The sequence below is a fragment of the Perissodus microlepis genome, chromosome 1 (assembly GCF_051167445.1).
Source record: "Perissodus microlepis isolate ML-2025 ecotype Zambia chromosome 1, ASM5116744v1, whole genome shotgun sequence".
Lineage (NCBI taxonomy): Eukaryota > Metazoa > Chordata > Actinopteri > Cichliformes > Cichlidae > Perissodus > Perissodus microlepis.
In genome coordinates, this window is record NC_140461.1 from 32,911,115 (window position 1) to 32,938,371 (window position 27,257).

Sequence of the window (27,257 nt, forward strand, 5' to 3'; positions counted from 1 at the left end):
TCCAGGAATGGAACGGAATAGGAGGTGTGGTGGAGGAAAGAAGGGAAGGAGAAAGAAATTAGAAAGGCACAAGAGCTGACCTAGAGGTCTTTTTCTGACCAAGGGAAAACTTGAGTAGTTTACTTTGACACCCATCCCTAGAGGAGAAGAAAAGAGAGGAAAGATATGGAAGAGGACAGAGACAGTGAGAGGTCAGGTTTAGAGTTATAAATGACAAAAAGTGCGAACAGGAAGATAGAAATGTCAAAATGATGGATTACAACAGCAGGCACGTGAAGAAAGTAAACACCACAGAGACACATTTGTTCACTCCAGTTAGCCTCACCTGGACTGCATCTCGGCCTGCGCTGCTTTCTGGGATGTGACGGCAGGAGTCCCATGCAGAGAGTGACTGAGCTGGGCCGGGGCGCTGATCTGCTGACTCAGTGGAGGGTGTGTGCTCTGGGACTGGGCAGCAAGTGGGAGGGTGGGCTGGGAGTTTTGCCGCTGGGCCTGCTGCTGCTGCTGTTTGTAGCGGGACAAGCTGAAGAAGAGGCCAAGGATGGCTTTCAGATTGCCATTCCGAATCTCTGAAGGTCAGAAACAAGGATGGGGTGAATGATTTAAAAGGAGAAAAGTAGAAAAAAAAGTGGGGAGATGAAAACAAAATAGAGGATGAAGTTTGCAACAATTTTTCACATTTACCATACTAGTGCTTGGAAAATAAGCTACTAGGGTTTTTTATGATTTCATGGCATTTTGATTGTTTTCTTATATGGAGATCATCTCTATTGCTTATCAAACCATATATTCTATTCTATTGTAGATAGTGAAAAACAGCAACATTTTTGTAATTTAATTGTTTATCTAGTACTTCATTACTTTAGTGTAGCATGAATCAGTAGCTGTATAAAGCTGTACAATGCATTAATCCATTTAAAAGTCCAAATTTATGCCCTCCTTTCCAAAGTTGTCCAGTGAGACACATTGGCGTGTCCTTGCCAGCCCGATTCTGGGCCCTGGGCCTTATTTAGATGGTCAGCCCCATCTGAAACTGGCATTTCAAATATGTCACACTCTGTCTAATTCCTCTATCTAATTCTGCTGCCTTTAGCTCTCCTTCTGGATTGTTCTTGAACTGCAAGATGATACACCTCAAAGTTCTCCTAACAGAACAGTGAATGGACCCCATGTCTTTCTTGCTGTAATAGGATGCTGCTGTTTGATTCAGCTTTGCATTAGCACCAGTAATAATATTGTCTCTCAGTTCCCTGTGTGAATTTATTTCTTTTTTTTTTTACAACTGCTACATTTAAACATCATTATGTACCATTGTAAGCTTTCTGGTATATTAGTTATATGTGTTGTGAAATCAGCCCTGAATGTTTTCATTTGCATTAATACAGAGTTTCCTGGAGAGAGCTTGCTAATAAAAAAAAAATAAAATAAAAAAAAAATCAGTGTACCAATTCTGAGGTTTTATCTTTCTCGCGGCATCGGTTCTATTTAGTAACTAAGCCTGAGCTTGATTCAGGATGAACTCTCATGTTCCATGTGAAAGAATAAATCTGTGGTTCCAGCTTACCTTCTGCAGACAGACCCTGGATGTTGACTCCTTTAGCTGCCAGGAAACTGAGGCAGGCATCTATGTTCTCAATCTACAGAGAGAGAGAGTCACAGCTGCATGATTCTTCATACTGTACATTTACATTGAAATTTGCATCATGGTGAAATATGAGCACCCACACTGATTAGCTTTTTGCATGGCTCTCACAACAATAACAAATCTCGGGGAGTCAACATAAGGCAAAGGTTGGCATCACAACATCTTAAGCAGTAAATAGAGGTGCTGAATATCAATGACAATGATAGAACTGTTGGGACTGCAGATCGTTTATCATTTAATAATCACTGATCTGACAGGTAGGATGACTCCAAAAACAGTTAAGATGGGAAATAAGCTTTTTTTGATCATTCAATAATGTGTTGTATCCAACTTCAAATTCGTGCAAAAAAGTCATCATGACAATTTTTTGGCAAGTTTTATGTGATGAGACCTGAGTGTTTATGCGGCACTGCATTTAAAGGCGTTTTGTGGCATTTGGGATATCAGCATTTATAACAAACAAATGGCACTAAAACAACAAATTTCTGGCACATATAAAAGTATGAACTGGTGCTGAAGAGTAGAAGAGAGAGTCTGTATGTACAGAGATTGCTGTGCCATACTAGAGAAGTAAATTGGACCACATAGTGACATAGCCAAAGCAGAATTCAAACCAGGCACACTTACATCACTTGATCTATGGGGAAGCAAACATCTATAGTCACTCAGTTGCTATGACAGCAGCCATGGCAACCTGAGCAGACTGCTGAGCTGTCACTGGACTGTGAGAGGATTTGACAGGCAGACAGGCTTTGTTTAGAGACCATGTGACCCATTATACACAGAATCTGCTGGCTGGCGCACCTTATCGTAAGGTAAACCGCATAAAACAAGTCATTAAGCAGGGTAGATCTGATGAATGACTGTGCGATCAAAGTGTACCAACTGTTGTTGTTGGTGGGGAGCAAACAAACAGGGTACAACAAAAGATATATCAGTATTATACAGTCATTGATCTCTCTAGCTGTGTAGAAGTCTCTGCAGAGCAACTAATCAATAATAAAAACTGTTTGAGAAGTGGAAATTTTAAACTGTACACAAAGGTTAGGGAGGGGCCGAATCTTTTCAGAATGCTATTTATTCACAGAGTAGATTTCTAATGCACTGAGCCTAATCTGCAACACTGCAACACTGTATTGACAAAAAACCCATTCTGAAAGCTTCAATAGAACTTTACAGCACAGGGTGGGAGCACAGATACACAGCAATGATACCGCAAGTGGTTTCAAACCTAAATACATATGAACTGTGTTCTTTGTAAATGAGCCTGGGTGTGGGCTGCAAGCAGAAGGGTCCTGTACAGTAATGATTAATGACATGATTACACTTAATATACACCAACTAAATATAACCTGACCTACAGCTCCCACTGTGCTTCTCCTGCTAGGAAGTCTCCGGCTATGAGGTGACAAACTCATTTACATCTGCCGTTGTAAAAATATAAAAATGTCTGACAGCAAATGTTGTAGGTAAATCCATGAGTGCACTACTGAACCACAGAAGCCACAGAATTACTACTAATATTGCTGCCATCCTGTACTATGTCACATTTAGTTACATCCACCAGCAGTTGGGGGTACATGTTACAAAGTAACTTGTTTGAATACTTGGATTCCCTTTTGTGGTGTACTTCACTTCTTTTCTGACCTTCTCTTGTGTTTTACGCAGTGCAATAGTGTAGCTCAGATAGCAAAGACGGTGTAGAGGACAGCATTTATGTCATTAAAGTATCAGCATTACACTCAATTTGCATGTGAACAAGGGCAACATCATCAAGGTGGAATGTCCAGGCTACTGTAATTGTCAGTCAGCAGCAAAAAACTTGAGCAGGAAGTACTCCTTGCTGAAGGACTTGCTAGCACTCCTTTATCAGTCAACCCCACAGTCATACTGCTCTTAGAGCCACGTTATTAGTTATTAGCAGATAGACCTGCTACTATGATACTATGAATTTCACAATAATGTTACAACCTCTAACAGAATATTGGATGTATTATTTCAATAATACTGGCTTGATAACAATTTCTTCATTGCTTTCAGTGTTTAAAACAAGCTCCAAAAATATCTGAGCCATGCCAGTGTGTGAAGAGTTCATCTGACTTCAGGTCATCGGCTGAACTGAAAATGCACCACTGCCCCTGCTGTCATTTCCATGACCTCTGACCTGGGAAACAGCTGTTAGCAGGCCTGGCACATGCTGTCCTTCAACGTAATACAGCAGTAAACTAAGGAACAGTAGGAATGCAGGTTATGGTCCTCTCTGAATACTGCCGGGTCCTTAAAAATAAACCTGTTGAAAACCTTCTTCAATACCTTGGGCCTAAACTTGTAAGCAGCCTTTTATAGTTGAAGCTTAAATAGCAGTAACCCTCAGAATGTATACTTCAGTGAGACACCCCGTCATAAGTGTCATGGTCAGGGTAAATATGCTGAAACCTCTACTGCTATTTAAAACGTGTAGGAAAAACAGTTTAGTAAAGCCGGCGGAACATCAGCTGTAGCCTGAAATCCTACTCAGACCACTAAATATATTTTCTAATTACTGTATATCACTGATTAGTCCATTCAGGATATTTAATGAGTTAGAATCGGATCAAAGGTTGTAACACTTGTAAGGCAGAGTGTTCCAATGTCATAGAAGTTAAACTTAGTTTAAGGCTGGCCAGGAATCTAAATACTACATGATCATCCAGCTTAAAAGAAAATGTCTGAAACAGCATTGGTTAAAGGATGACTGATATGGATGATCACGTTAGTACTGTTGACAGGATTAGCAAAACTTTGCCAACAACAGGAAAGAGGAATGCAATGTCTGTGTCTGTCACCACTTTATTTTTTGGGTCACTGCTCTCATGAATCTGCTCTGTGCAAACTTTGTACCAAGATAACCGGCTGATAAATGATTGCAGACACACTGAAGTGAAAGGAAAAGTGTATACGAAGCGCCCACGCTGCCAAAGGGCAGTGAGCTATAGCCTCAAAATTTAATATGGTACAGAAGAGAATCTACTGACAACCAGAAAAACCCCCACCTCTAACAAGAAAGCGTTCACTGTCAGCATAAGACAACAAATCTGCAGGGAAGCCCCATACCTGCCTGAAGGTGTGACATGTTCCTGCAGTTTGCCTTTGCCCAGCTTCACACCTCGATCCGAGCCACTGTCACCTCTCTGCTCTGCTCGGCTCCTGGCAGCGTTAGTGCAGGGCTAGCCGGCCAACAGTGCTCTGAACAAACATTTCCTCCCATCACAGGGCTGCTATTGTGTGTGTGTGTGTGTGTGTGTGTGTGTGTGTGTGTGTGTGTGTGTGTGTGTGTGTGTGTGTGTGTGTGTGTGTGTGACAGAGAGAGAGAGAGCAAGTGAGAGAGCAAGAGAGAGAGAGAGAGAGGGCAAGGAGTATGCTTGAGCAAGAGTATTATGAGTGTGAAGCAGGATTTCACTGACAAGCAGCAAAATGGCTCTTACATTTACTGTTTACATGTCAGTCTTCCAGTCAGAATAAAAGCAGAGCACCAGCAGATCAGAGTGACCAAAGCTAGGCTATAAGATTTAACCAGATTGATGTACTACAATAAATGTGAGAACTCTAAGACTGACACCTGCCTTCTGATGAGGATTATAGTTTACCACAATTTGAGTCTTGCTTCTGCATTTACCTGTATACTTTTCTATTTGCGGGGATCTGGGAACAAAGCACAACATCACTACAGCAAACTGAGACCGTAAGCTGTTAAAGCTGTGGTTTCATCTGAAACACTTCATCACTTCATTTGGAAGTAAAACTGAAATTATCAGCATCAAAATCCCGATACAATAAAATACCCTACTTTACCCCTAACTATGAACGGTCGAAGTTAATTCAGATGCTGGTCTGTTTGGGTACATTACAGTTTCCCACTAAAAGAAAAAAAAATGTAACAAAATGAAATCACATATTTTTTTGCAAAACAGCAGTTAACAAATTAAATTTTTCTGCTTCAATGAGGCAGGAACCTTTTTTTGGCTGAAATGTTATATTTTAGAGAAACACCTTATTGGCTTGATGCATTGGACCTTTTTCCAATTATGTGACGACACAAGCTTTGTTTCCGGACAGCTCCGTGTCATTTGACCTTTTGACTGTTGGTTCTTGTAGAGTCTGGCTGGTTAAGACTGTGAGCCAACACGTTGCGTCAGCATGTGTGTGTATCTGTGCGTTGTTAAATCCATCAGAGTGTGTGTGTGTGTGTGCCCTCGCGCACACACACACACACACACACACACACACACACACTTTCACCCACTCAGGATGTTTCATGGATTGCATCTAGCCACCCACTTGCAGAACTTTGACACGTACCTGAGTAATTCTTTCTATTCTGACAGAAAACCACGTACGCTCAAGTTTTTAACAGAAATGTTCTGGCGCAGCAGCAGCATGAATAGACACACCATGATGCAACTTCACACACGTCGGTGTAACAGGGAGCACACTGAGCTATCTGAAAATTCATTTTTACATACTCACTGTTGTGTTTGAGAGTTGAGGCAGTCATATCAGGATATCTGTGCTATTGTAAGTTGACTGTTATGTTTTAATTGTTCCTTTGAAACAGTTTTGATTCAGGCTAACATCGGCTTGCACCAACACAAACTGAAATTCCCCCAGGCTTTCATCTTAAAAGGCCACATTTTTCAAAGTTTAAATGTTCCTGGGAAAAAAAGCCATTAAAAACTGCTGTGTCATATCTCCCATGAATAGACTAATTGTTAAGCCACAAATGAACACAGTGTATATACAAAGGCTGGACAATATAATACAAATACCTTGTGGAACATTACAAGATTACCTCTCTATCACAGCACCAGAAAAAAGTGTTAATATTATATGGAGGCAGCTTTTGATTGAGAACAGTTGAACTGAACTGCATTATTCAGGGTAACGTCGCTCTTATTTTATCCCACCGCTATAGGTGCTCTTTCTTTTGCAGCCCACGGGTCAGCAGAAGTCATGTGGAAGACACAACATCTCCAGGGTGAATAAGCCTGTGCCGGCTGAAAAATATTATTTGGCTTCTGGTATATTTGGTATCTTAGCAACAGCAACTCTGATTGCTCATTCTCTCCAATCCACCATGTGATCACCTGAGCTCTGACCAGCTGACAAACTCGGGGATTTCTCTCTCAAACGCACACAGAAAGTGTAACGCCTTATGATCAAACATTAACCAGCCTGTTTAAGCATTAATCCAACACTTTCTGGTTCTTGCCCTGTGTACCTGTGTAAAGCTCCACCAGCTAAAACATCAAAAATAAGCATCCATGGACACACAAGCACACTTTTAGATTGAATAAAACATAATAAAGACACTGCAGGGTAAGGTGCTTTCTCACCTGCTACAATCCAATCTTAAACCACACCTGAAGGTGAAACAGGGAGTGAATTATAAAGAAAAGCTCAATTGTGCAGACAGTTCAGCACATAAACATTCATTCTATGCTTCATCAAGTCCATTAAACACCTGGTCCTGCTGGTTTCTAACCACCTGTGTGGCTGTCTGCCAGTCTACTTCCTCAATTCACCCTCTTTATTTTATGGCTGATTGGTGAGAACCAATCAGTCCAGCACACAGAGTAAGAAGAACAGAGGGACGGGGGGAAATGAACAGCTCCCTAAAAGATAAAATCAAGACAGAAAGCCTTTCACAGCACAAGCGCACCTTCACTCCCTCTGTGTTCACATCTTGGACACATCATGTGGATGCCATGGGTTTATCTGTGTTTTGAAACATGCCGCGTGAATCTTGAATCTCATACAGTGATTCTGGCTTTTGAAAATTGCTAACAGTTTACTTTTTAATTTAAACTACTTTCAACCAGAGGGGGGAGGGGGGTATCCCATTCAGGTGGGCGCCTGAATGAGACACCCCATGTAAGCATGTCTGTGTGTCTCCCTATGTGATGGGCCATCGTGGGATGTTTTAACAGCTCACTGTCAAATCAACACCCTCAGTCTGGACTAAACCTGCACAGACAGGCAGGCAGACGACACACACACACACACACACACACACAGAGCCTGACTGGGTGGCAAAGGGATGATCTGCCAGTGGGGTTTCTTTCAACAAGAATGTGACAGTTACAAAAACAGGCACTTGCGCGGATAGGTAGCAGGTGAGTGAGGTGAATGCACTACAGTTTATCCCACTGATGGAGCTTATTTCCATTTTTATTCATTCAGAAGCCGAGCTTGAGTCAAGCGCTAGTGAATGGCAGCAGATTTTTTTTCAACAATGAAATCAAGTGTGGTTAAAAAAAAAGAGCTCTCTCACTCCTCTAAACACTCTTCTGCTAAATAAACTCTCAGAACCTCTGTGTGTGTTTGTTTTGACAGCACTATGATACACAAAGCAGACATTCTGCATAATTGCTGCAGTTATGCCTACCCTTAGCGCTGTTTGAATGCTTCAGACTCGGTTCTAAAGCTGACACAAATACTGAGACTATACACAGAGAATCAATCACATTCACATACATAGACAAACATGCGCACATACTGCAACATCTGCGGGTCTGCATGCAAAGTTAAAGCGAGATTTTGACAACTGCTTTCCATTAAACAATTCCCACTGACTGAATGAACACTATAAAAACAGAGAAACAAACCATTTCCTTTGACGCAAACAGAGTCTATGAAGAATCACAACACCGTAAAAGATACACCATCCATTTGGAACCACTTGTTCTGTCTCAGAGGTAAGCTACAATCCTCTCGCCTTGCAAAAGAAAAAGCTGCTGTGTCACATGAGCTGGATGTGAAAGAGCTCTAAACAGGATGTTGATAAGAAACCCACAGAGGCGTCCAGAACATGGAGACCAAAATTTCAAGATGCTCAGTTACAGGAGAACTGAGGATGTAATCACGGCTAATGGGAAAGACCTAACTGATAGCGAAGTGGAGATGGAGTCGAGACCATTTTCAGTGGGAGTTAATAAATGTTTTCAAACGCTTGTAAAAATGTAAAAAGTTTGTATACTCTGTGTTGGTGTTGTTCCTATATTATCACCATAATGCTTGTCCAGGATAAACACTGCAACAAACAATGTGCAATTAATGTATGTTTTTTTTAGGTCATTATATTTAATATAAAGTGTTTCACTGATTCTGGTTCTAGTGAACTTACTCTCTCACACAAACACACGTTCAAATCAGTGACGCTCAGTAACCCCAAGAGAAGAAGAATAATTGGCTCTTGTGTGGACAAACCCCTCCTCTGCGCTTTCAGGAATGATAAATACAGAGCGTACCATGAGCATCATAGTGTGAAACCTCGCTCTCTACTAAAGGTCAGAATTTTACAGAAGCTCTCTAATATATAATTAATTCTGAAATAATTGTAATAACATGGCAGGACATAGGTGACCTCCATCAAAAACGAATGAAATGAAAACACAATCAAATGCTAAAGAAGAACTACAATCAGTCAGAGCAGAATGCCCTCATAAGTACAGTAATATGGCTCCACTGTGGGTATGTGTGTGCAGTGACGCTCAGGGATCAGCTGTGCTTCCACCTCCTTTTCAGTTGTTAAATATGGGTGTGTATGGGTGTCTCCATCATTCTCTCTCTGGTGCTTTGGTAGGCTTCAGTAGTCTGGCTGGTGGCCAGAAATAGTCCCCTCAGCTGGCACACTGTCCTAATTTATGACCCATCGCATTTAGTGGAGGGCAGCCCTGCTTCGGGATGCTCAGTTCGTTTCCCACAGAGAGCACTAAACTGTAAAACCGCTAAAATGCCAGCAGCAGTGTCAAGAAGGCAATCCCACCTATGTACCTTCTAACTATCACTGCAGACAAAAACACATCGTAACTGGCTCTAAAGTGCTGATATTCTCCATCTGCTTTTACCCCTGAAGATGTGAGGAATGCTGACTTCTTTGGATGTGTATCATGTGTAACATGAAGAGGCAAAACTGGCCCCAAAACCAAAGCCTGCGATGCTTTTAACTGAGAGCCAAATCCAGAAGTCTGAGCCAGAGGTTTCACAGATGACTGCACACCATACCACAAAAGTAAAAATAAATGGGCTAACTATTCACATCTACAACTATTTACCAGGGACTTCTGTGCCGCACTTTCTAGCGAGGGCCACTTAAGTTGATCAGATGGGACTTCAAAGAGCTGGGTTTGTTTCACACAAACACGCAGGTAAATTTCTCAGCGTTCTGCCAAAACAAACTTGGTAGGTCACTTACCATCTGAGAACGGCTCTTAGGACATCCATTGATATCACCAATCTTCTCATTGGCTGAGGAGAGACAGAAGAGACAGAGAGACAAAAGAAGAGATAATGAGACCTCTTTTCAGGCGTGTTCACTTAATGTAATCCTCTCCTTTATCCCGATGTGTGTGTCCCAGACAGTGACAGGCTGAGTGCAGAGAGCAGAGGTGTTCATGCCAGTGACTGGGATCCCCCCTCTCCTCCTTTCGTATCCCCTCCCGCTGACACATGAAATGCTATCTGGTCATAGCAAATGGCAGCGGGGCCGTTGGGGGCCCAACCAGGAGTGTTGCGCTGCTGTGTGTGTGTGTGGTGTTGAGAATCCCTCCCGGCCATTAGAAGGCCCAGCCCACAGCAGCTGAGACACAACCCTCAGCTCACAGCTGACAACTGTGCTAACAGCACAGACTCCTGCATCAGGAGGCACGGTGGAGACTAGAGGGCAGCTACATGTCAGGACCTCATCCTTTACACCATACAGCAGCACAAAACACTGTTCTTCCAGTGAAGTGGATGGTTTTGTTTTACAATTCACATATGAAAGAAATGTGGTCAGTTTTAGTGGAAATGACGAAGACTCCTGGGATTACTGGGCTTTTATAAATAGCTCCCATACACTTTGGACTGTGAATTAAAACTGATTTAATTTTCAGTTTATGTTAGTTAATTGGTGGTGTTATCAGGTCAATTAGGTCAACATGCAATTAGAAACTTCAACAACTCCACCCATAAAAATGTAAAACCATACTTGTTTTAAAGTCCTCCTTGGGCAACACTGCTATACTTGTAGTGCTGCTGTTATTCGCTCCATAGAAGCTTTGACTCCTTTTACTGAAGGTCTATGGATCTCCTTCACTGTTTCTTAAGATGATGACCCTTAAGCCTGAATTTTAACTTTAGAAAAGAAGCAGGTGATGAAAAAAATTGTTTTTAACATGTTGTATATTTTGTACACACAATGGCGCACAACAGGATCCACTGCAGGTCTCGTGGTTTCTGTTCTCACGCTGAAGCACCAGGACAGTCTGACCATGAAGGACAAATTCATGGTGCAAGATAAGTGAATGTTGTAAAACCCAAAAGAACAAGCATGCTCCTGGTGGCCCTACTGATCTTTGTGGAAGGACACCGATCCCGCAAGTCTGGTCAGGTTTAAAGAGCAGTTGATGTTCGTTTCCTGCCCAAGACTGAGGTCTGTGGTAAAATCACAGGGTGCTCATACAAATGGTCAGAAGGAGACTTATAGGAAGTGATCTAGAAATAGCAGCAGCTCAGGAAGAGCTCAAGAGGTCAAGATGACCTTCAAGGCAAGGGGTTTTTCACTTTTATGAACTTGGTATTGCAGCATGTATTTGGATACTACCTCTCTCTATGTGCATTTAAAGCACGTCATTTTCATACTGAGAATTGAAATTTGGCATGAAGCAATTCCAAAATAGTTTAGTGCTAACAAGACTATCAGTGATTTAACACTACTACTGTTGGCTTTGGTTTGTGTGCTACCTAAAAATTGCACACTGTAGACACCAACACCCACAAGAGACACGTACTGTGTGATTTTGGGACACGTTTAAAACTAAAAATAAAAAACAAACTCACACAGTTTATCTTGTGAATACTGAGCAAATAAATGTACAGCTCACATTCCTGCAGCTGGGCTATACAACAGCTAGATTATTGGAGAAGACTAGAAACAGAGGACAAAGCCATATCTTAATTTTGGTTGAATTTCACCAGACAGATTACCCTCTGAAATATTCATAAAAACAACTGATGATGAAATCGATCTGGAGGCTTGTGTGAAAGTCAACCCTGACCTTGAATCTAAGCAGGTCAAATAGCTAAACAGGTGTCATATCCGGCCAGGCCTCTGAACTTGTACGGCTGTTCCAACACCAGCAAGCTGCTCTGGTTTCATCACACTATGTGGGTATGAGGTTTTCCCAGGAGACAAGAAGCAGCAGGCAGAAAGGAGGTACAAAACAGGTGAATGGATGGCTCTGGTTGGAAATGATTTAATCTGAGAGCAAAGCTGTAGCCAGCTGTCACCTGGATTGCATTAACATCGGGTACTTTTTCCACAATGCAGAAACTCAGGAGCCACCTTTCACTTATAAAATTCAGCAAAACTTTCATTTCTTGAGCTCCAAAATAGTCTGAATAATCAGGTTCACTGCTAATGAATTATTTAATACTAACTGAACAAACACAGAGGAGCAAGACAGACCCTGTTCAACATGGTCCCATGTTACCCAGTCAAAACATCAAACTTTCATAAGAATAAATCATAAAAAACACGACCACATCCAGGCTGGAAAGTAGCATTAGAACAGTTCCACATTCTTGTGTCAGCATTTATGCTTGTGCATATCCCCAAAGCAATATAATGCCAACCTTGCTCTTTAGTCACCATACAGGTGTGAAAACAACTGGATTTTCCTGGAACCCTTTTAACAGACGAAGATTCGTATAACCCAAAAAGACCTATAGTGCTCAGTCAGCTTTATATAGTGCCAAATTAAAACAACAGTCGCCTCAAGGTGCTTAATATTGTAAGAGACCCTAGAATAATAGAGAACAGTAAAGGGCTTCATAGCATAAAATGTACAGAATCTGGGTCAGAGACACGGGGGAGGAGCAGGGAGCAGAGTCACTGACATGCTGAATCACCGGTCAGCTGGTGTTTGCCTGTTTTAGCTGCAAGGCTGCCGGCAGATGAAATGACAGGCTGAGGACGACCAGACAAGATGACAAGACTGATGATGATGATGATGATTATTATTTTACAGACGAGAGCATGGGTCAAAAACACAGACGATCAGCAGTGGGTTGAACAGCTGCATACTGTGTATAACTGCTGTTGTTGAGTTATAAGCTTTCTTAATTTGATTTAGGATCATAAGACTCTTTGAGAACATAACTGAATCAAAAACATGCTTAACAATAAAAACACGATACAAGACATTGGTTTGTAAAGAGTTGAGACAAGGCAAAGCACAAACTTCAGAAAGTTTAAATTTATTTGATTTATATTTATATTCACTCTTCTAACTGTTCTCCTTTCTCTTCTATACATTCTCCCTGTCTACAGACTGTAGTTCACTGACTGTCTATAAATTCATAAAAGTTTTCCTCAACAGTAGTGTTTTTCTCCTGACTATTGGCCCTTTGTGGAAGTAGTTACTTCAGCTGCAAAATCTACTTTATAGTTCAATATTACATTAGATAATAGAGTAAAATGGTTTAATCTTATCACCTCAACAAAAGAAGAGTTTGTAGTTAATGATGTTTGCAAGCGACCATTTATTTGGTAAAGGTCAGCCGTATCTAAACAAGTAATGACGTGGCTCGCATTTTTCTCCAGCAGTCACTTGATCAGAGCTGGCTTCTTCCAGCAGGGCCTGGAATCAGAAGTTGGTTTCCTTACCTACGACCTGTATGATCTCAGCCAGCAGCACTCCGTCCGTGACGTCTGTTTGCAGGTCCTTGATCAGACGCTTGTGTCCTGACTTGGCGAGGTAGTGGTTGGCCCAGTCCGTGTAAATCTGCGGTCAGACACAAACACGAGCACGGTGTTTCAGTTACGTGCCAACAAAAATAAAATTCTGTCCAAAAAAAGGGCCGACCCTGTCAGGTCGCCCATGTGTTTCAAACTCCATAAACACTTGAAAAACTACAAAAGCTATAAATGGATGAAGCAAATTTACGACTAATAAAATAACAGCATGTTTGAATGGGAGCAGAGTAGCCCTCTTTTCTTTTGTTGGGGGCTCCGATCTGGCATATATCCGCGTGGTATTCAAATTGGGGCCATTGTGCTCAGCCAGGGCATTCATCTCAGAGCACACGGCGGCTGTTTTCAATGGGCCATGCTGACATCACTCTCTGGGGACAGAAAAGACCCTTCACTGCCTGGGGGGGAGGAGAGGACACGGGGGGGAGGAGGGGGGTGTTGGTAGAGAACGCATCTGAATAATCTGAATAGCTTCCCTCATAATTAGCTGCAAACTCTCTTTTTTTACTCCCTCTGTGATCATAAGAAGTGAGTCTCTCTTTCTGAGGAGGTAAAAAAAATGAAGTGGCTGAAGAGAAGTTGTGCAGAAGGGTATTCCTAAAAATGAAGGAGATGGTTTTTTAAGAAATGGATGTGTCATCAACCATCTTGATATGCAGCAATATCCAGCTTGTCTGTAAACTGTGCAGTCTCTGTGTGACAAGTGCAACATCAGAGGAGCCCAAAGGGATTTGAAACATGTGCTTCTAAATAAAGACACCTCTCACTCCATATCTCACTCTTGCATTCATACAAACTCAGAGACCTGCAGTCCACTAAGACAGGGAAGTGTCAATCAGCATGTTTAAGTAACTGTCAGCTTTCTGCAGTAATCTCATTTCACTAGCTGGCTTGACAGCGTTTTTAGCGGATAAAGGTGAATGGCTTAAACATGAATTGAGCTGGGGTTTGGGGAAGGCCTCAGAGGGAACTGGCGGCAGCTCCCAAGCCTGGCAGAACAAAAAGCTTGTAGAACTGGGGTATCCATATATAAATAAGAACCGTAAGGGGCGTGTTTGGAGGCGTGGTCCCGGTCCTGAAATTCAGGCACTTTAATTCCAACTCTTCGTTGCCAAGTAAACTAGAGATCCAGCTTCAGTGATTGGATCCTCCATCTCTTAAACTCAGCTTGGTGTACCCCTCAAACTGATTTTCAGAGAGATGTTCCTTCTCTGCTTTGTACAAAGTTTATGCTTTTGATTAATCTTTCTTTTACACAGAAGAAAATAATGATTAGTCAGGCTGACAGATTCTTGTATTAAGATAATGGGATGCAAGTTAAACACAAAGTAGTTTCTGCTTGCATAAATGTCAAATTCCAAAACTGATTGATTTACAAAATCCAGACACACAAGCAAGCGAACTTCATCAGTACACACTTCACTGTGAAATTCAAGTCTATCTGTCAGTCCTCAGTGAGTGCATGGCATTGTAAAGGTCAAGCCTAAAAGCACATGCTTGAGGTGACGTGTGTGGCACAGTTGTGACCCTTCTTTCTTTGAATTTGCACTGTAAACAAACCTGAAGCTTTTCTGCCTCGACAGATGAATCACTGCCCTCATGAAGTCTTACAACAGGTGCGAGCACTTCAAAAAGATTCATAAACACGCACATCCGTACACTCATCATCACGCACAAGCTCAAACGCAAAAGGTTTACGATGCAAACACACGACCACACATTAAATACAAAGCGCCTCGGAGCGACATTTTGAAATTACACGGGCTGCATTCCCAAACACAAACGCACAGTTACAACAAAAAAGGTTCTGAGTGACAGGCTGAACTAAAAAAAAGCCTTTAAGCTGCCGGATTAGGCGATCCATTCACACTCTCAGCTGGTTGTGGAAAAAAGGAAGTGCCATCTTGAAGAGCTTTTGTGTGAATGTGCAAGCGCTCTTTGAAGTAGTTTTGGGCAGGTAAATGGAGGGCTTGGATTGCAATTAAAAACGAGGTGAAATGGGTAGCTGTCATTCACGGAGCTGTAAACCACAGGGGAGGTCAAATGGCCCGAGGGCAAGTGGAGAAGGGGGTATGGGCTTGTCGCAAGGGTAGAGATAAGTTAGCAACAGGTTCCTTTTAAGATGTTTCCAACTCGGGCAGCTCAAGCTTCAAATACGGCAGGTATAAATTTTCATTTTAAAGAAACGCTTGATGCAACTTAGTGCTGCGTTCAAGAAGCAAACTTCACAGTGACCACAGGGAGTTTTTGATCAAAAATGAACATTTTGAAATGAAGCAAATAAATACTTTAATATATATGTGAAAGGTCTAACTTGCAGTACAACTTCACAAAAACACCACCTGGGAGAGACCAAAACAGAGATAAAAGGATAGCGAATACTGAACTTACATTCACCATGTCAACAGAAACTCAATTAAGCATTAATAACAGGGCCATCTACAGTGATGCATCATTTGCTTCAAGTTTCACCCCGCTGCTGTCCAACTGAATCAGTCAACATAAGTCAGATGCATCTACATCAAAGACCTCACTCATAACTGGAACTTTGAAATAAACAGGAAAAAGAAAGAATGCAATAATGGGAATCATGTGTGGTAAACCACACATTTATTGGAGCTTCTGTGATCTGGAAGTTGCTTAAAGAAAAAGTGATGGGTGATGAGAGGCAGACATCAGATCTGGGAGGCAATTTAACAGGCTGAATACTTAGTGAAGAGAAGTATTAATTCCATATTGATTCAATATCCATCTATCAAACACAGATGAGATAGAACAGATTCCGGTTCAGTCTTTAATTTAAACCACTGTTAATAATATATAGACAATTTAATCACTAAGCAGATAAGAAGATAAGCAGTTAACATTATTACACGGGACAGTCCCGTGGCATTATTGGCATTTCTGTGTGTAGCTGGTCACTGAACACACAGTACACATACCGTACCTGAAAACAAAACATTTCAAGTATCAAAAATCTGTTAAACTATTGATTTCTAATTTTTAAACATTTATGTTTTTTATTTTACTTGTAAAATCTTTGGTAAGGTCAGGGGTCAAATATGACATGATATTTGGATGCAAGCTATAATGTGATATTTAGAATCCCCATATACCAGTATCATTCCCAATGCTGCCAGTACAAACAAAGACACTTATTTTTAAATAGCTCTATATCACTTTGACCTGATCAGGCAAATCTATTGACTTTAAGGGAAATGTCAGATGTCAAATGTGAAATATTTTAAATTTACCCCCCACCTGTAAGAATTATAGTTTCTAAGTTAGAAGGTTCTTGTCCATTTCAGACCAATAACTCACTAAGTGGAGGACCTGAAAACATAACCTATTGTGGGTGTCCTCTGAATACATCATTTATAATACTTGAAACAGGGACTTATCATGAAATAAAATACAAATGACACTGTTCCATAAATATGAAAGCATTTACACCAACATAATGACTTACATGTTCTGTATCTCTGGTACATGTATCTGCTAATATCATGAAAACGATTTTGTTAATAACTTTACTTCCCTTGGGAGAACATACTTCTCTTATCTTCCTCACCAGTACCGTCACAGCCATATGTCAACAACACTGTGGCAGTCGGGGATCCATAACGTGCAGATGCATCTTCTAAGATGGAAACTCCCCCCATTACCCCCTGATGGTAATGGGGGTCGTTTTAGGAGTTGTAAGTTGGAGCTGTGGTAAGGGACGTTCCCATCATCAGAGAAAGCAACATGACACTGACTCATTCACAATGTCACGGACTTACAGAAACTGTAAAATGTGGCCTATCAATTCTACTGACATTTTGCTTTGGGAATATGTCACCTCCATAAACCAAATCTGGGCCTACCGGTAGTTTGCATCTTTCTTTGATATAACAGTAACAATTAGCAGCGCAGTCTGATGGTATTTGGAGAGTTACAGATATCTACTGTTTTTGCCCTGGGCTTAAGGACCCTGGATTTGAAACTACAGAAAGGCATTGAGATTGGAGTTGGAGTGTTAACCATCAGAATCACTTAGACACTGTGTCCATCCATCATGTAGAAGTGGTAATCACCAGACGCCCCATGTTACGATATTATCATGATACTTCATTCTAGATATTATTGCAATTTCTAACATTTTGTGACATTCTGAGTATTGGAATAACAAACTGTTATTTATCACCTTTTTCAACTTGGTTAAACTTTGTCAATATTTGTTTTAATTAGACTCAATAAGATTAAGTTATCTCACTTCAGTTATTTGTTTTCTGCTGCAACACTGAAAGCATTTCAAGCACACCAACACTGAAACCTGACATAAATGCTGCCATTATACAGTCAGTCTGGTATCAGTGTGTGATTGTATGGAGTCTACAGTAGATTTTCTCTCCATCGCTTGCCATTTAGTCAAAAGATTCTTTCAACAGTGAGCCATGAAAGCCTGGACCTAACTGCATCATCGTGTTCACATAATAATAATGTTCCCTTTAAGGCTTAAAATTGGAAAAGCATCAGTTCTTCAAAGCCTCTAACAAACATTGATGAGTCATTCAGACTGCTGCATCTTTCCTTTTTTTTTTCCTTACAGAAACGCACAGATCTGCTTCACATCCAGCAGCCCTGCTGCCTCAGCTTGCTGAGTCACCAAGCTGGTGTGGGATGCCTACAGAAGGGCATGACGCACACAGGCCATCCCTGCAGTGCTCGGTTGGCCCTGTCAAATAGAAGTTGAGGGCAGCCAGAGTCTCACACTGGGAAGTGTGCCCTCAATTTGAAGGGCACTTTCTGAAAACTGAATAGTTCAGATGCATAAGTTTGGCAAATGTCACTCTGCTGAGGACAGAAGGAGGAGACAGACTGATGTGTTTGTGTACTTCCTGCGGGCATGTTTGCTTATTTCAAACTCTCACGCAGCTGGAGCAAACACTTTTTATTTCTTTTGCTCTTTTATCTCTGTTGTTTGCACTAACACTCACTTGAGAAATGATAACTTGTTCACTAAAGTAAACACTGCACTCTATCTAATCTGATGCTTGTCCTCACTCTGCTGCAAGTGACTTTTTTAAGTACCTAAAACTTGGTTATCAACCGTTTTTTTGATCATATTCAATTGAATTGAATTCAGTTTTATTTATATAGCACCAAATTACAACAGCAGCCGCCTCAGCACACTTTACTACACATACTGTAACGTAAAGACCCTACAATAATACAGAGAAAACATAACAATCAGACAACACCGTCTGAGCAAGCACTTGGCAAGAGTGGAAAGGAAAAACTCCCTTTTAACAAGAAACTCTCCATCAGAACCAGCCTCAGGAAGGGGCAGACATCTGTCAATGCAAGTGATGGATAAATGTATAAATGCAGAGAGAAGAATGAGAAACACTCAGTGCATCATGGGAAGCTGTCAGTAGCCTGGGCCTATTGCAGCGTAACTTTGTTTCTAGTGTTTGCATGTTTAAGGACAGTGGGAAATTTTAGCTAGCAATGGACAATCATCAATAAAATTCTATACCAAATTACTGTTATATTAGAGTTAATGGAAGTAATTCCATTTTAGTCATTTTAGTATGTACAGTAAACATACTAAAATGACCACACAGCTATCAGGCTTCCCCTACACACATACTAAAAAACTTGCTGTCAGTACTTTTTGTTTAATTTGCGCATTCCAAAAACAGAAGCGTCTAATTTTACCACATGGGTTCAGCAATATGCTCAAAATGTTTTCCTGGCATTTTGGATTTGTATATTTTTAGTTTGGTGATAATGATGTGTTTCCTTTTTTTTTCCAACCGCAAAGGTTTTCGAATTGTTTCATAACCGAGAGGTGTGTTAATTTTCTCCACTTGTCGAGGACCATTTAGTCTTTCCACTGAAGTTCAAGCGTAAAAATCACAAACCAGCCGCAATATTTCTCACATTTTCACACGGCATTAAACCACAACACCTGAGGTCTGTCCTTCGAAGCACAGTTCTCACATATGTCGATGGCGCAGCAACAATTATGTTGATAACTTCAGGACTATTACCCTTATTACTTTCAGGGTTCAGTAAGCAACCTAAAAAGCGCTGTGCTTAACACGCCATTATGAACTAATCTACCAACATGAGCAAGAACTTTAAGGAGAACGCAGCAGGACCAAAGCTGCCATAAAGTGCTATCTCTCACAAAAAGCTTTCATAGGGAGCCAGGACTTAAACAGCTCTTGTTATAATTCAGGTAATGGCCCTGAGTGCTGAGTCTACAAAAGACATGCTCTGATAACAATGCTTTCTTCTACCTTTTCAAAAGAAATCTACCTCGTCAAACGCAGACCAACCTAAGTTGAAGGCCTCTTCCTGCAACTATTTAGGGGTTTATAAGGTAAAACTAAATCCCAGCACTGAGACTCCATTCATTTATTAAACTCGTAGCATACCCGTTTCGGTAAGGAGGAATCTATTATAATTCCATGCTGTTCCTGGAGATCAGTTTCTACCCCTGACATGTCTATTTCAAGCTGACCTTTCCTCTTGCACTCTCTCCCCAGTCTCCCTTCTTAAATCCCGAAGTAAATGCATACTCTCTATCATTTCTTATGTTATTTTATCTTCACCAAAAGGTAGATAAGTATTAAAAAAAAAGCATTCATAACACCCTGACAGTCTCACTGCATTAAGTACTCCCTGGTTTCTTACCAGTTTGTAGGCTTCACAGGAGAAGCGGCTGTAGCTTCTGGCTGGCACCCTGAGCCCGCTGTACCCCGCCATGTGGGACCACCAGATCGATAAACACGAATATCTGGGTGAAGATAACTTCAGATTTTGAAGATCCTTCAGCTTCAAAAAGACCAAAAGATAAGAGCACTTCGTGCGCACTGGAACAGATAAGTGGTCATGCTGTGTGCCCCCCCTCACACACACAAATCTGTGACAACGTCTGTCTGGCTTGCTTGTAGGAAAGGGGCATGCTTTATTCCTCCATAAATGTACTTCTCTCTTATCTCACCGTGTTTTAGTCAGCTTCATAGTGAAGTCTCAGACAGTCTGACACTCTTTTAATCTTCCTCTCCTTCTCCCTCTCTCCCTCCCTCACTGTCTGTCATTCACTGAGTCAGACACCTTGACTCAGTTCCTTCTTCTGCTACGAGTGGAGAGACTGTCAAAAGAAAACTAACTTAGAAACGGAACCTTTTATGTTTAATACTTGAGAACTGTGTTAGGGAGGATTGCTGTGTTTGGAAAAGACAAACAAGACAAAAACCCAAAACTCCAGCGTGAAAGACCGTTAACTGTCAGGCTTTCCCTACATAAGTTACCTACATTATCGGTGGCCCAACCTGCATGTAACAGTTCTTCAACTAAGCCGTGTCTTCTGTTGTACTAGGGGAACATAACTGGTGCTGATTCAGGCAATGAGAAAGAAATCAGATTCTGAAGTTTCCTACTGTACGTGGTGCTTCACAGCACACCGTTGCTCCCTGTGTCGAAGACAGATTATATAAATATGATGGATGTCTTTGCTCCTCACACTTAATGACAGGATACTTTAGTGACCTTCATGCACACCTGGTGCTGTACTTTACAGCAGGCGCGCACACACACACACACACACACACACACACACACACACACACACGCACACACACACTCAAATACAAACACAAAAATACGGTTGGTCTCAGATGTCAGGGGTGGGCTGTGCTACTTCCCAAATCCAGCCATCATCTTATGTCATCAGCAGTGTGCTGCTTCACATTCACAACGGGACCTCACACCTTACAATGTCACTAAAACAAATACAAACTTCAAGTGTGGGTCTCAGAGCAGCTTCACTAAAGAAACTCTCCATGCTTTGCTCAAGAAAAAACACATATCTGCACTGCAATGTGCTGCCTTCTACGGGCTTTTAATCTGATGACTTCTAGATCGTATTAAAATAAATAAAGACAAATACATCCTCCAGTTTTCTCTAACATTAAAGACTTTTTGTGGGACAGCACGGTGGCGCGGTGGTTAGCACTATTGCCTCACAGCAAGAAGGTCGCGGACTTGAATCCACATCCATCTGGCTAATTCTTCTTCCAAATACATGTGGGGTTAGGTTAACTTAGTATTCTAAATTGCCCATAGGTGTGAATGTGAGTGAGAATGGTCGTCTGTCTCTCTGTGTTAGTCCTGCAAAAGACAGACGACCTGTCCAGGGTGTACCCCACCTCTTGGCCTGTGGCAGCTGGATTATGCTCTAGTGATAGAACATGGATGAATACATGCATTTAAGATTTTTCTTTCCCACTTTTTCCAAAGTAAAGGATGACCTCTTTAACACCCTGAAAAACTACTTAGAAAACGTATTTTTGTGGGTGACCCCTCCTGCTGCCTAGACATGCTGAGCCATATCGATGAGGACTCAGCATCCCTCCATGCTGCTGCAGGCTGAGGGTGACATGTGGCAACACATCCCCTCTGACCCAGGCTGAGCTGGCTAACAGATGGCTGGTGGGAGATGATGGATGGACTGAGTCACTTACACAGCAATCAAGAAGTGAGGGGTGGGAGTGGTACATAGGGGCATCCTACTTACCCAACAGTGGTATATTTTTCTGTCACTTCTGACACAGTCTCAACAACATTCACTGTGAATGCAGGAAACTTGCTCGTCTTAAAAAAAAACAGAAACACAGCACTGGGCAAAGGCAATTCTCTGCACAGCTCTCAGTGAGCACTAGCAGACACAAACAGATGGCTTCTGAGAAAACAAGCATCACAAAGGTGTCCTGGTCTGACAGAAATGACAACAGTCTGCTCTACCAGCTGCTGTGCCATGCCCTGCGCTCTAACACTGAAATTTTCAATGCTTGACCAGTGGGTGGTCAAACAGACTTTCCATAGCAACACTTTATGATGTACTATAACTACAAAACTAGAGGCGAATACAAGCTTGAGTCAGTGAAGCAATTCAAGAAAAATCAAGAAAAAAGTATATAATACTAATAATACAAATAGTTTTATATGTATTTATCTTTATCTTATTTCTTCTTTTTAAAAGAATTATTCTTATATACCAGACAGGTTGCAGTGACGATACTATGAACAACCCCTGAAATTACCTGGAAATAGTAAGTTTTCCCCTTTCCGAACACAAGCCATTCAAACACAAGCCTTCTAAATGTCTAAACATTCCTTTGCTACAGTAGAAAAAGTTCACTGGGTGTCTTTCCCATCATCCGTCCTGACAAACCAAACATAAATGTTTTAAAGACGGAGTACGAGGTGCATGTTCTTCATACAGTAATCCCACCAAACCAAAAACAAACAAAAACAGCACAAAGGCATTTGTGCTGCTTTCTTTTTCTCTCCTCTTCATTAAAAGTGTATCTGTGGCTGCAGCTTTTCCTTTGGTGTCATGAGCAGGATACACCATGGTTAGTTCATGGTCTGTAAGGCCCTTGGCAGCAATCCACTCCATGCCAGTGTACTCACACTGTCCTCTCAAGTGGCTTTAACCCACAGAAAACTGAACCAGGCCAGCTTTAAATAAGCCCTCGTGCCTTTGCTTACTCTCTGTTTGGCACATGAAAGACATGTGGCTTTGTGAGGCATGGAGGCCATACTAGGCACATGTAGACAAACGACTTGGCCAGAGCTGTGCTGTTAAGAAGATAGGAAACAGGGCCAAGAGATGGACTGAGTATGTGCTGGCACCTGTACTTGTCAAAAGTGATCTGAAGACCACGGGCTGAAAAACATCATCAAGTAATCGATAAAAAGAAAAGAGCATTTGCATCCAGCAGCAAGATCTGTGAATGTACAGAAAGGTTCTTCATATGAGAGAGAAGTGAATCATGAGTACGTCAAAATTCCCCAAAGTCGTGCACAGCTGAGACGGCACAGCAGTGTCTGCTGCGCAACATGTAATCAACATCAATTTTGAGACATGCAGCCTGATGCACATGAGGGCACAGCAGCTGTTATAAAGACAATTTTGGTAGTGATGTTAGAGCGAAACAGCTTCCTCGTGGTCCTTGAAAATCAGCAGATATATGCAGCATCTGAGGTGTGAGCTCCAGAACTCTACAATACCACTGCTGTTGTTTTAACTCTCCTGCATTTGGAAAAGCACTTATCCACCATACGATTACTTTTTAAGCCCTGTATAATGTATATTCAACCTTCAATCGTTATACCTTTGAGTCTGATGTTGAATTCCACAGCTTTTTCAGTTCAAAATTGGCCAAAGATTGCTGCTGCTTTCACATCCTTCTATTCAACCAAATGTTTGGGTGCATTATGGTTACAGTGCATGCCACGTACCTGTGATTTCTTAGGATCAGCCACTTGACTTTATCAAATGTAAGTGTAATGTAAAATCTAAGTACATCAGTTTTTAAAAGGAAAAAACAGATGTGCTTTGAGTTTACTTACATGAATTTTCAGAGAAGAATAATTTAAGAAGGGGTAGGTACGGCATGCCGTGGGTGCGGTGTGCTATTGAGTGTGTCATGCATGGGTATAGCCTTGACGGTGTAGAACATCACAACTATTTGCGTAACTGAAAACAAAAACATGGTTTTACTCCTCTGCATATGCTGGCATGACTCAGGATCAGTATTAAGCACATCATTCACGCATTTTGATTTATGCTGCATGGGTCACACATCGACAAAAGAATCTTGACAATCAAATAATCAATAGACCTGTTCTATAACAGAGAGAACTATGGACATCGACTATACTTATAATAAAAAGAAAGGTCATTTTAATTTCTCTAAGTGTGTGCACATGTTAGGCTGTGCGTGCCTTTGTCAGCCCCAGTCCATTTCACAAAGGCACATGGAAAACACACAATCCCCCTCCTCATTTGAGTTGTGTGTAGGTTAGTAGTGTGTAATTAAGCTAGCCCTCTTATCAGCTTATCTCAAGGCTTTGGCAATAACCTCCTCTGCTTCCATCTCCCCTTCCTCTCTGGGCTCACAGGAGATCCAGATAAGGAACAAGGCTGAAAAAGAGAGAGATGTGGAGAAAGACAGAAAAGAAAAAGAGTGTGTTCTGTCCGCTTCAGTTACGTGTAAACTCAACAGGATGCCTATTATCCTAACAGACTTTTATTAAATCTGCTGCTTCCTACTTTTATCATATACATCAGTCATTACACAGACCCTTTCCCCCCCCCCATTTGTTTGCACCACAGGACCCACCTGCACCTGACCGGTCCTGTGTTTTATCTCACTGTCCCAGATGCTGTTGAATATTTACCATCTCTGTGCCATCATACTTATATGACACCAAACACTAGGCAACAAAGCCGCAAGCAAACCTGATTTTTTTCCCCCCTTAAATGCTTTAAAGGGGAAGAAACACACACACACAAACACACACACGCACACAAATGTGCTACACAACTCAGTTTAAAGCCTTAGATAAGCCTGTTTTAACTTTCCATGCAGACATCAAAGTGAAGCTAGTATCAGGTGAGGGGAAATCAAGATGCATGCCTTCAGCACTTTCTTCTGATATTAAAACGACCGCCACTAATCCACTGTGTGCGTGCAAGCTAACACTGTAGCTGCGGTAAGGTTTTGGACTGATGAGACAAGCACTTTTACTGACACATAAACACAAAGTGAAGAAAAAAATGTTCTGATGTTACAGCTTCAGGGAAGGACGTGAATAGAAAGAGCTGTCAACAACAGAGAGAAGCCTACATACTTTTCTATATGCACAGTCAAGAACTAAAATGCATGGTTTTCTGATTTCATATGGGTGGTTGACCTTTGTCATGATCTGGAAGTGTTCACCCTACCAGTTTCATGGTGAAATTGTTCTGCTCCCAGCGGCAAAACATCACACTCATGTTATGTCGTGCAGCTTCCTTCCTCAGAGACACCTGCCTCACACTGAGGAAGACTGTTGCTTGCCCAGCCAAACCAAAATATAAGCCATTTGTAGCAGGTCTAGAACAACCTGCACTGAGCAGAGCTGTAGCAAAATACAGAAAAATCCTCAAATTAAAAAAGAATCCAATTGCAAGTTTGAATCCCGACTGGGTGCACCGTTGGAGATCCAGGGAGAACAGAAGAGCTACTGCTTGCTGGAGCCCCAGCAGGTCTCTGTATGCCTGAGAGGGGGGGAAGGAGCTCAGTCCCTCCAGTTTCTCTCCACCCACTCTGGGACATAGGAGGAGGGAAAAATAAAGGCAGGAGGTGAAAGGCAAGAGGCGCTCCGCGGCTTCTGCTGCCGCTCTGAGAGGCAGCCAAACCAAACGCGGTGGAGAAGAAGCAGGAGAGGATTCCCCCTCATGCTTGGCCCACAGCAACACATTGTGCTATTCCTCTTCAATGGACTATTGGTCATATGGGGAGGAGACAGCAAGAGAAAGGGACAGGCCTCTTAACCTTTCTACCACCCCTCCCCCGACAGTCTACCCCATACATGACAAAAAAGTGAGCACAAAAGCCAAAAAAGGGATGATCGGTGCACCCTTGATAGCAGTGGAGAGAATAAATAGTGAGAAGTGCAGAGCCAAAGTCCAAACCACGTAAAGCTCAATGCTAACCGTAAGTTTTCTATTTATTATTTCTTTAACCGGCTCCTCTGCTGCCTGTTAATTTTTTATGTTTTTTTTTAAAGCCAAGTTTTATTTTTCCCAACCATAGAGGGAACAGTCCGCTCTCTGATCAGCCGTCACCCGCAACACACTGCAGCAGCTGCATGTGTTTATTTATGTGCATGCGTACAGTGGGTTCATAACCTAAGCATTTATGTATGTGTGAGTGTGTATGTAAGAGTCCACAGTACAGGATGCCCTGCGTTTGAGTGCGTTCCAACCCCCTGTGCACACACGCCGCAACCACCGACCACAAATTACAAGCTGAATTTGAATTTTGGGAAAGGCCCAAGATTTACAGAAAGTTCCCACAGTAGGGGGATGCCTGATCGCTTCCAGCAGGCGGAACAAAATGCTTTAAATTTTATGAAACAACAATAACACTGAAACCATGAAGACAGTAGAAAGTAATGAAAGAAAGGGTTTGCTTTTCAACGGCATTTTATACTGCCAAAAAAGAACAGAGATGCAGCTTACAGCCGTCCAAGGCAGGTTTTCTACTCGGTGACTGAGAGGAAATGTGCATTTTATGTTTTCATATTCAGAGCTCAAAAGCGCCATGAACTCGAAGTCAACACAATCAACTGTCAGTGGCTTTCAGTTAAAATATATTACTCTGTACATGATTGAGATTCAAGTTTTGACTTGACCCTGTAATTGTGTTTGTTCCTTGCTAGTGATAGTGACACCCATCACAAGTGTTGTGCATAAAGAAAAAAGAAAAACAACAACTGAAAAATCATGACAATAAAACTAATGTGCATGCTAATATTTACCATTTGAAGGCAGAAATATGTATGCTAACAGCCATTAAAACTGTGACTTCAGAAACCAAAAGTCAGCCTGCAGCACAATGATGCCATTACTATAGAAGTAAAAGGTTCGAGATACATATAGATATATGTATTTCTATAAGGATAGCTATCTATATCCCCTCGTCCAGCTTAATGGGTTAGCTAACAAAGGCAAAATGGCTAACGCTAAAGCTATCTTGAATCCAGAGTCAACCTAAGGGTCAAAGCACTTAGGAGGAAAATTATAGAGGTGAATGAAAAATTGAACAGAGTCTATGTCCCGTCTTCTGAAGCTACCGAAAATTACGTTAATAACTTGTAGCAGATTTTCTTTGGTAAGTTCAAATATGTCAGGTAAAGGTGGGTGTACAACGGCTCATTTTCATTTGATTATTTATCAATGAAAATAATAGTAGCAGAGCACTTTGTTTTCAGTATTTTAGTGACAGA

At 41.6% G+C, this 27,257-nt stretch overlaps 1 protein-coding gene across 7 annotated transcripts in view; it reads right to left on the reverse strand.

Annotated features, from left to right (window-relative positions):
• nav2a (neuron navigator 2a) overlaps positions 1–27,257 on the reverse strand; it is a 218,705-nt gene that overhangs the window by 60,202 nt on the left and 131,246 nt on the right. For 4 of the 7 annotated variants that reach the window (XM_084953283.1, XM_084952952.1, XM_084953201.1 and 1 more), the window contains 5 exons: positions 13,332–13,449; positions 9,879–9,931; positions 1,565–1,637; positions 326–569; positions 81–137 (listed from right to left, as the gene is read on the reverse strand). In XM_084953283.1, the coding sequence (XP_084809409.1) occupies positions 81–137; positions 326–569; positions 1,565–1,637; positions 9,879–9,931; positions 13,332–13,449 (545 nt within the window). Of the gene's footprint in view, positions 1–80; positions 138–325; positions 570–1,564; positions 1,638–9,878; positions 9,932–13,331; positions 13,450–20,105; positions 20,975–25,209; positions 25,380–27,257 lie in introns of those variants that run through there. The other 3 variants (XM_084953415.1, XM_084953342.1, XM_084953121.1) reach the window with 3 other exon arrangements.